This window comes from Cupressus sempervirens, chromosome 11 (genome assembly GCF_028749045.1).
Source record: "Cupressus sempervirens isolate cs-2001-9-10 chromosome 11, ASM2874904v1, whole genome shotgun sequence".
Classification (NCBI taxonomy): Eukaryota; Viridiplantae; Streptophyta; class Pinopsida; order Cupressales; family Cupressaceae; genus Cupressus; species Cupressus sempervirens.
The window spans coordinates 537,571,966-537,582,322 of record NC_143128.1 but is presented as its reverse complement, the minus strand read 5'-3'; the positions used below and the strand labels follow the sequence as shown (position 1 = coordinate 537,582,322).

At 36.4% G+C, this 10,357-nt stretch overlaps 1 protein-coding gene across 1 annotated transcript; it reads left to right on the top strand.

Annotated features, from left to right (window-relative positions):
- Window positions 1-253: 253 nt before the first annotated feature.
- Window positions 254-10,098, top strand: LOC149530752 (syntaxin-124-like). Its single transcript, XM_089810723.1, has 4 exons — window positions 254-439; window positions 538-659; window positions 8,803-9,537; window positions 9,698-10,098. Exons 3-4 carry the CDS (start codon window positions 8,896-8,898, stop codon window positions 9,980-9,982), a joined length of 927 nt encoding a protein of 308 aa, XP_089666849.1. The 5' UTR covers window positions 254-439; window positions 538-659; window positions 8,803-8,895; the 3' UTR covers window positions 9,983-10,098.
- The last annotated feature ends 259 nt before the right edge of the window (window positions 10,099-10,357 follow it).

Sequence of the window (10,357 nt, the reverse complement as noted above, 5' to 3'; positions counted from 1 at the left end):
AAAAATTCAAAGTGGAATAACAACTAATAAAATATCAAAGTTAAAATGGAGTGAGATTAAAATAGACCGGTAAATAATTAATTGGAAGGTTTTACAATTTTCCGGTCAAATTGTCAAATTTTCCGGCATGACAACTTTTCCCTTAAAAATTCAATTTCCCGGAAACCCAAAAATAAGAATACTATTTTAAAATATTTTTATTGCAATTACTTAAAATTTTAATTAAATTTGTACGTTAAACTCTTTAAAGCCCGCTCCGAATCGAATCTGTCCTCGTAAATTTAAAAAAGATTGGCCGAGTCGGTTTCGGGATTCTTCAGCAGCTTGCTGAAAGAGTAAAGCGGTGGTAGAAAAAGCTGTCAGCGCCGAGCTCAAGAAGAATAATGGCCGAAATTAATGTTCATATAAACACGCCAAATAAAATCTTATACTTATTTCGGTGACCGTTTTACCTCCGCTATTTACTAACCTTTTTGATTTACGTGAATTTAGAGAAAACTAGAGCTGTAGCTAAATTTTTTTCCGCGTGGTGTTCAGCGTAGCAGAATTCCTGGACTGGAAATAGTTGTTCAGTCGAGCAGCAACGCGAGTCTGGATAATTCTTTACGGTTGGAATATTTCACCAGTTTGGAGCAATTTTAAGTGAGATTTCTTCTCGGGTAAGTATCTTTTATCGACGGGCCATGCATTCATCTCATATTTGATTATGTTTTCGTTGTGTTTTATTCGTTCTGTAATTTTATTATTTCCGAGAAATATTTCTCGCTTTATATTTTCTTGTGTAAAGTAATTGTTTGGCCGTCATTTGTGTGCATGCGTGTCTTGTTGCTCTGAAAGACACTTTTTCATTGTTCTTATGACTACTTTTCAATGCTTTGCAGTGTACATCACTGTTTGCAGAAATTCATTATTTAGTTTGTCTAGTGTTATGAATCACGGGGTTGTTTCTCAAGGATTCTCGCTCATTGTTCTCTTTTTCTTGCCGGTTCTTGTAAATCCAGTCTCCACTCTAGAATACCTCGTTGTTAAGTTTTCACTTTGATATTTGCGGGATAATTATTTATTTCAATATCAGCCAAAATGCTATATAATTGATTTTTTTTCTTTGATAATATTTTATGGTACAGGGTAAAAAGGTCAAATATACTTGTTATTGTTAACATAAGAAGTTCAATTATCTAGGTACTGGGTAGGGGTGAATCACGGCTGTGTAGTGAACAACCAGAGCAACAGTTGCATGCGGCCAAATAAGCTTGTTTCAACTTTGTGCTGCATGCTATATTAGGTTAATTCTAATTATATTTATTCAGACAGCTTTTACTGGAAAATGTTTTTATAATTTTGCGCTTGCATTTTTCCTTTCTCCCTCTTTTGTAACATTCTTTTCGAGGTAAATTACCCTTCCCGATCAACCTTCGCACTCAACCATAGACGGATTTAGTGTTTTACGGCTTAATTTTACCCAATGACAACACTTACTTGTCTTTTTAGGAATTTCAACTAATAATATGTTATCAAAGCCTGATGATTTTGCCACATATGCTCATCCGAATTGATAATTTTTTTTTGTAATCCAGAATTTCTAAAAATACTTGATTTTTTGGTCGAAGTTTCCAAGAATTCTCTATTCCGGATCAGAATTTGCAGTACCCTTCTGTATGCGTTCAGATATCAATTGTTTTGATTCTTTATTTGACATTGTTGGATAACTAATGACTTTCTAGAGAGATCATGTAGGGTGTTGGATCTAATACGTCATAAGGGAAAGTGTTCTGTTATTTATCATTTGCCTAATATCTCTCATACAAATTTCTGAGAGGGTAATGTCGTTTTTTTCTTTCCAAAACTATGACTACTTCGATTTCCTCTCACAATCAATTTGTTAGCATCTTCTTGTTCTTTTATAAACCCTGCTATGTGTACAAGAAGTAACCCCTTCTTATCCAGGCCCTCACACATACTAATCCTCTTACCACAAAGGCCCATCAAATGAAGTTGCACTTGGTAATAAGAGCTATTATTTTGTGTATTACAAAAATTACAATTCCAAATAAATTCCCCACCTCCAAGAAGTTGTGAAATTCTTGTGGTATGTGTCCATAAAGGAGATCATTTATCAATTTTAAATATTTGACATCCCTCCCCACCCACTGAACTTTGACTACTAGCCATTGTTGCAATCTTAAAAAAAGAAAAAACAGAGACTTGAATAACCTCTTCAAAAACATGAAAAAATCCATCAAAAACTTGAAACAAATTATCAGAAGACTAAAGAGTAGGGTTTAAATGCATGCCTTAAACACTTAAATCTCCTTTGTGGAAGCTATTTGGCACTCCACAATCGGTCTCCTTTGAATACAATCATCTCCTTTCAAAATGCCAAGATGGAGAGAAAATATGGGGAGTGCAAAATAAGAGGTAAAAATGAAATGTTTTGGGTTTGAAGGCCTCATATTGGGCTATTTTAGGGTTTAGTAGAAATAAATAAAATTAAATAAAATGCTTTTTATTAAGTTTTGGGTCCACTTAATAAAGTAGGCTTGTGGGTGCACCTTGGTCCATTGTGGGTGTGCAGGATGCATACCCAAAACACACCCACAGATGCACCTAAACTGGGTATGGGGCCCGTGGGTACGGACCCTGCAACATAGGTTTTTAAGGAATATTTATTGTTGGCAGGGACACGATATTTGGAGATGGATTCAATTTTTTTTCATAATATTATTATTCTTAAATTGTTAGCATTTTCTGGAGAGGCTTAATCATGAGAAATTGTTTTCTGTAATATAACATCTTTAAGTCTCTTGTTTCTCTGCTTCATGGCTTTCATTTCCTTTGTGAGAGCATAATAAATTGAATCATTGCCCTTCCATTCTTCAAAACAAGTGAATGTCCACTGAGACACATTATCGAACTTGGAGAAGTTGTACAGCATTTCAGTAGTGTCAAATGGACCAGAAGCTACATAATTGATGTAGTGCTTCATGTCTGCTAGAGAGGAACCCAACAAGTCTGTCACATTTGACAAAGGATCCAACTTGATCAACCAATTTTTAATGAGATATGTTTCCTGAAAGATCAGAGGAAGGTTATACAATCTGATCCATTTGGGAATAGAGTTGAATTAAGCAGCTGCTGAATTCAAAAAATATGGACTGAGAGGAGATCTATGTGCCCCTGAGTTTCTGGGACAGGGACAGCAGGGGACAGCGGGATGGGTTTTTGGGACGGCCAAAATTTTTGCTGATTTTGGGGACAGGGGGAGACACCAATATAACAATAGGGAAAATTAAAATATATAGAGAAATTTAAAATATTTATATGAAAACATGGATAAAGCATATACTTATAGATAATAGAACCATAAAATATAAGAAGCAGTAGAATTTATATGCCAAATTTGTGATACTTTGAGAGTCAAAATCTAATTTGTTCTAGAAGTCAAAGTTGAAGTCCCCTAGGTGTCCCCAAGTCTCTGAGACGTTTCCAGGACGGGGATGGCTGAAAATATGTCAGGGACGCGTCCAAGGGTAACGTAGGGGGAGATAGGTACGATACAATGTCTGAATGCCATTTAAAAAATCTCAAGGCTATTTATCCCATACATATAATGTAATTGTTGCTTTTGTATGAGCTAGATCTGATTCCCAAAAAATTTTTGTCTAACGAAAACATCACAAGCTGTTGCCAGCGTGTATGTGTAACTCAATGCTAGAACATAGATAAACCCAGAATTGGAATAATGCATTCTCTTGCATGACAGTATCATAGAGATTTGGGAATCCTCTTGAATGACTTTATTAGAAATGAGAATACGATATTATAGGGTGGAGATCATGGGGTCCTTGAATTTTGTTCCAAGGCCTGGTCAGATTCCAACCATTTCTTGGAATTCTTCATTTAAGGTTGCTTCTCAGTATGCCAAGTCATTGTACTTCAATATCTAAATTTAACTTTTCTCCCTTGTTTGCCCAGATTCTCTCCTTTCTAAATTTCATATCAGATGGGCAGCATTTTTTTCTTCTATTAAGTATCTAGAGTCAACAGGGAGCATTAAAAAAAGAGTGAGCTGGGGTGGAAAAACATTCAACCAGCAATTACAAGAAGCTCCAAACAGGATGGTCAACATTTTTCAAAAAATCAAACAACTCAAAAATGCAACTTTTGATATCCGGATATGGAATTTCACACTTGCTTGGAATTTCAATCTCAAGTTGGGTGGACTATGCCTTGTCAAGGATTTCTCCTCGTAGAATAGGTCAGATTTTGCTGAGTCATTAGGGTCCTCACTTGATGTTGAGTGGAATTTAACCTAGTGTTGAACTTTTGTTCATGCCTTCTGACTTTTTGGAAATTACGCCTAGGTTGGAAATTTTGATCTGTTGGAATTTTGCTTGCAGAGTAGGAATTCTATTCTACCTTTTTTAAATGCCAAACTTCAAATCCCTTGAACCTTTAGGTTGTTCAACGCTTTCACCTCATCAATTACCTGAGACATGCAAAACACTGCCAAACTAGGGCCGAGCAGGCAACTCAAAATGCAACTGAAATAATATTTAATAGCTTGATTGTTGGCATATTCTGATATAAAATGGTACTGCTGGGAGTGACTGGATAAAGGAAATGTCATATCCAAAATAGTAGAGAGTGGAACCGAGGGTTTAATGTATCAGACTATGTGTAGTTATTGCCAGGGCATTGGCAGGGTACCCAGGGTCAGGACCCACAGTGAGCCTCGGTGCCCTAGAAGTACCCTGGTTATACCTGAACCGTGCCTGTACCAGGACTCAGGCTTTACCAGCAGTACTAAGTAAAATAGATTTCTACATCTGTTTTAGCTTATGACCTCTCAGCCTCTGCATGAATATTTAAGGCTCTTATAATGAGTTACTTATGTTCATTCTTTTTTCTTTTGCATTCCATACAAATTTTCTAGTTTTTTCCAAAGCTCAGACCAACAACAACCTTAGTTGGCATCGGAGTATTTAACAAATTAATCAACAAGTATCACAATATTCAATCAAATTTAAACAGAAAAAGATCTAAATTTTTCTGAAGCTCAGACCAACAGTGACCTTAGTTGGCATAGGAGTATTTAACAAATTAATGAACAAGTATCACAATATTCAATCAAATTTAAACAGAAAAAGTCATATAAGTCCTCTAATAAGTTATGATCTTAAGTTCTAGCTATTATCTCACATCTCCTCCGCTCCATCATATATATGTGTGTCTAACAATAGTGTTTTTAAATGCCAAATAGTAAATTAACATTTAATAAATGATCATTAGCAATAAATTATGGTCCCCTACACATGTTGGCACCAATTGGCTCTCTTGCTTGTTGGTCAATTGAATTCAAATTTTAGCAGGTATATATTTAGTGCTTCCACACACCGAGGGGTTAGGCAAATCTGAATATTGTTTCTTGAGCATATTCCTTGGTGAACTGAGCTTGTCCTGAGATGGAAACCCCAGAGTGAAGAATCGAGATAGGAGGATAACCTTTCCTGGAAGTTTGAGTTTAATGTGTATCCAGTCCATGCAAAGCACAATCTGAAAATGTTATGCTTACATAGTTGTGGTGAATGACACTGGCATAAAGAAAGAGAGTGTTTCAGAAGTGACAGACTGCGCCGCCTCTAGTTGTGACCACCCTGTCATCTATTGCTGCCCGAACAGTCTTATAGTCCTAGAAAGTTACCTTAAATCTGCAATTTCAAGGGATAAATTCAGTGATCAACATCTGACTGGAAGCATCTCATTCTATATTTTCCATAGGTGGTTTTACCTAATTTTGGGAGTAGTTTTCAGACATTACTTGCAGACCTATGCATTGAGGAGATCAATGTATTCTCAGTTGATTTTTGCTCTTTTCTATTGGCACTGTTTCACTGTATAAACCTTCAATGAATGTTCACCTCTATAGAATCAAGTTAGTATCTGTATTATTGGCGTACAACTTTGTACATTTAGTATCATTCGTGTGTGCATGTGCTGGCACATTTAGTGATATCAAAGCGACCTGTCTTGCCAGCCTGTGGTGGTGCGGTGAATGACCAAACTAGTACACTGTCTTTTTTGTTTCTTGCTGGAAAGCATAATAGATAGTACAACTCTCACGATGAGTTTAGTATACTGCCTTTGTTGTTTCTTGTAGTAGGTTGCAATAAATAAAAAGTGTCCCTAGCAGTGGAGGAGATCCATTTGATTTGCTTGGTTCAAAGAGAATGTTGCTTCTTGATGACGTATTTTAGAAGGATTATTAACATACTAGATGGTAGTTTCAGAGTCTCCTGTTAATCTCTTCCCTAAGGACGATGAGGATAAAGACGCGTTGGTTAAAATGGGTAAGACTTACAACTCCCTAAGCTCAATTAAGAAAATTTGGAGGATTGTGCTGAGGGCTATAATGTACTATGCTACTTTGGATGGCAGATTTGGAATTCTCCACCTTGCTCCAGGGAATTCGATGCCTCTGGATATGGAGAACATAAAGATTAAGGTCCTGAGGTAGAAGATAAATTGGATTGTCAATGGTAAGGAGATGAGAGGTGTGAATTTGGACCAGCTGATAGACCCCTCATGTTCATATTCTCAATGATGCCAGTAGGGAGTGCGGGCTTGATGTTCTTTTAGCTGCCAGAAACGGACTGTTGGATTTCTACAGTCGTTAAATGGTCTTTTCATGAATTCAAGGATGTCCATCTCAAGCTTAGGGCTCTGCGAAGCAAAGTTGGAATTCAGGAAGCGGCTGCCACTACCAAGGAGATGGTGGGCAAGGTCAACTTGAATGAGGGGGACAATGCAGATGTAATTGGGAAAGAGAAGGGTCCTGCGGGCCTCAAAGCCTTGGAGGACAGGGTGCTGGCACTGGAAGGTAAGGTTAATAGCATTTATTCTGCCATTAAAAGCATTGCTAATCACAGTTATAAGATCCTGAAGGCCTCAAATGATCATATTAAGATCCTCCTGAGCAAGCTGGAGAATTCAAATATGGATAGGGCTGTCATTCAAGTGGCTGATGATAAAGACCACCACAGATTCTCAGTCTGGGCCTAGCAAAAGAACTAGAGCAAATACTAAGAAGAAAGACTCCACTCCGTCTAATGAAGTCAAAGAAATGAAGAAAGCTGCTGGGGAAATGGAGAAGCTGGAGGTCGAGGTGGTGAAGTTGCTGAAGTGCTTGGGGTAGCTGTGTTGTGTTCTGTCCATTTCGGTGTTGGTTGGTTTTGAGGTTCTTGGTGTCTTTTTGCTGTCCCTTAGTTTGGCTGACTTTTGTGCTCTGCCATGCCCACTTTTTGTCTGGTACTGTTTTGTTTCTGGGCTTTAAAGGTTTCTATACCATGAACTAAGCTGTAAAGGGTTTCAGGGCCCCTTCAAAACCTGTTTTCACTTAATCAAAAACATACTCTTCAAAACCTGTTTCAACTTAATCAAAAACATGGTAGTTTCATATTTTAAGTGTTTCTAGTGTTCTAAGTTTCAAATTATATATATGTTATGCTTCATGATTTTTATTATAGTTTTATGCATTTGTTTAGTTGGAAAGTGGTAAGATTTTTGCATTAACCATAGGATTTCATGTCTTGCATATTTCATAACCACCAAGTCAAAATAAGAGCTAAAATTCTAGGAAGTAAAATACAATGTGCTGAATCTGCAAATGAGAATCCTCCCTCTTTGGGCTTTTTACTTTTTTTTCTCTGTGTTCTCTCTTTATAAAAGTTGTTTTTATTTTACTTTTTATAATTGCACTAAATGGAGCAGTTTTCCCAGTCCTGAAAATTGGATATCCCCTCCCAGTCACTGACTCATCAGGACATTCAGTATGTTGGGTATGTTTTTTAGACCTCTTGGGTTGTGTCCCCATAGAACAATGGAGAAAATAGAGTAGCTGGATACTCCTCTGCCCCACCGCTGGTGTATGTATCTCCATATTAAATATGGATACGGATTCGATACAGCAGGGGAACACATCAGATACTGTACCCATCATGCCCAAAAATCCTTGATTTTGCAACCGTGCTGGATTCTTTGTAATTTAATTTTTCTTAAAACTTAGCAGTAAATCTTCCTAAACTCAATTTCAAAACAACCTGAATCATGCATTTGTTTTTGGTATAAAGTATAAACAAAACCTACACCAAATGAGGAAGACAACTGAATTGTTTTTCTATTTAAGTGACCCATGTTTCTGGTTATCTTTTGATGCAACTCTACTCTTTTTTGCATATTGTAAATTGTTAAATCAACTTATAATCATGTACGTGGCAATTGTATGTCTATATTTCTTTTTAGGTAATGAAAATCTTCTCTAATAACTAAAATTAGTGTGTTAAATATGTGTATGTGTTTTAGGGATGCTGTATCCAATTGTATCCATATTGAGGCCCTTCAAAAATGACTATATTCATATCTGTGTCCATGCAACTTTGGGGATTTTTAAATTAATTTCTGTGAATAGGCCTTCAAAAATTACTCTATCCACATCTGTGTCCATGCAACATTGGAATTTTTTATACTAATTTCTGTGAATAAACAAAGATAAAGGAGTGATTAGTAGAATTCTAGTGGAAGCTAACTTAAGCTGTCTTCTATGTTATGAATGTTAGACTCAAGTAATCAGTCTCTCTCTCATAGTAATTTGTATCAACTTTGTGCTGATACCAAGTCTTTTGTCTCAATACCGGATAAAATTATTGTTTTTGGAGGGTTTGTGTAATTAAGCTACTATCCTGATTATTTATTCTACCAAGCGTGTTTGTAAATCCTTGTTTGTAACTCTTATGTTTGGATCAGATTATAGTTTCTGCAATTTACCTTACATCTTGGAGGCACTCTGGATGGTTGTGAGTCTTAAACTTACAATTTTTTAGCAAATAAATTGGAAACATGAACGATCTCATCACCAAATCGATTTCCAATTATGGGGATCTAGAGCGAAGCTACAATCCAGACTTGGAAGCAGGTGGTGACATGGAGATGACAGCTACTGGTGATAATTCAAATCTAGAAAAGTTCTTTGAGAGAGTTGATGACATAAAAAAAGATATGGAAGAAATACAGATATTGTTTAGGAAGTTGCAATCTGCAAACGAACAGAGCAAAACAGTCCATAAAGCAAAGGCTCTGAAATCTTTGAGAGATCAGATGGATAAAGATGTGAAAGAAATCCTTGCCAAGTCTAAAGTGGTTAAATTGAAGCTTGAAACCTTGGACAAAGCAAATATGGAAAGCTGTAGGCTGAGTGGATGTGGAGAGGGAACAACTACTGATAGAACAAGAACCACAGTTACAAACAGTCTAAGAAAAAAGTTGAAAGATTTAATGGGCGAATTTCAAGTTTTAAGACAAAACATAATGGAAGAATACAAGGATATAATTGAAAGAAGATTTTACACCATAACTGGGCAGCATGCAGATGAAGATACAATTGAAAAAATCATCTCAACAGGAGAGACTGAAACTGTACTGCAGGAAGCCATTCAAGAGCAGGGTCGAGGTCGTATTCTTGAAACAATCCATGAGATACAGGTAACACTGAGTTTGATAATTTGCCCTTGTGGTGATCTCGATTATGAATGCTTGATATAATTTTCATTTTAAGATTATCATTTTAAATTTTTGTAATCTTTAGACTCATTTTAAGATTTTAGAAGCAAATGATCTAGATGGTTTCATAATTTGGTAACAGGAGCGCCATCATGCAGTTAGGGAGATTGAGCGAAATCTGCTTGAGCTGCATCAGCTTCTTTTGGACATGTCTGTGCTTGTAGAAGCACAGGGAGAGCACTTAAATGACATTGAATATCATGTTAACCATGCTGCAAATTATGTTGAGCGTGGAACAAAACAACTTCATACTGCAAAAAACCACCAAAGAAGTAGTCGGAAATGGATGTGTATTGCAGTCATTATCTTGTTGATTATAATCCTCATAATAGTGATTCCTATTGTTACAAGCATGAGGAAGTCATGATGATAAAATTTATTGCAGATTAAGGCACTGTAGTTGCCATGATATTTGAAAATTCAATTTTGGTTGCCATGATTTTTGAAAATTCAATTTTAACTCCTTGCTTTGTGTTCTTGAAAGGCTGAATTGAAACAAGCATTGTTGAAGTACTAAGGTATTCAGGTGGTGTTATATGAACCCTTTTACAGAATGGCTTCTTTGCAGCTTTTGTTGTGGAATATTTGTCTTTTTTGGGATAGTTGAACAATTGAATTTTATCTTTTTATGTCTAGTTTCAATTGTCATCTCTTCACAGCCTATTGGCATTCCAATCAAGTTTTGAACTGGACTATGTGATGCAGTAGCCTTCATCCAAAATCAGTTCTCTGGTTTCTCTGT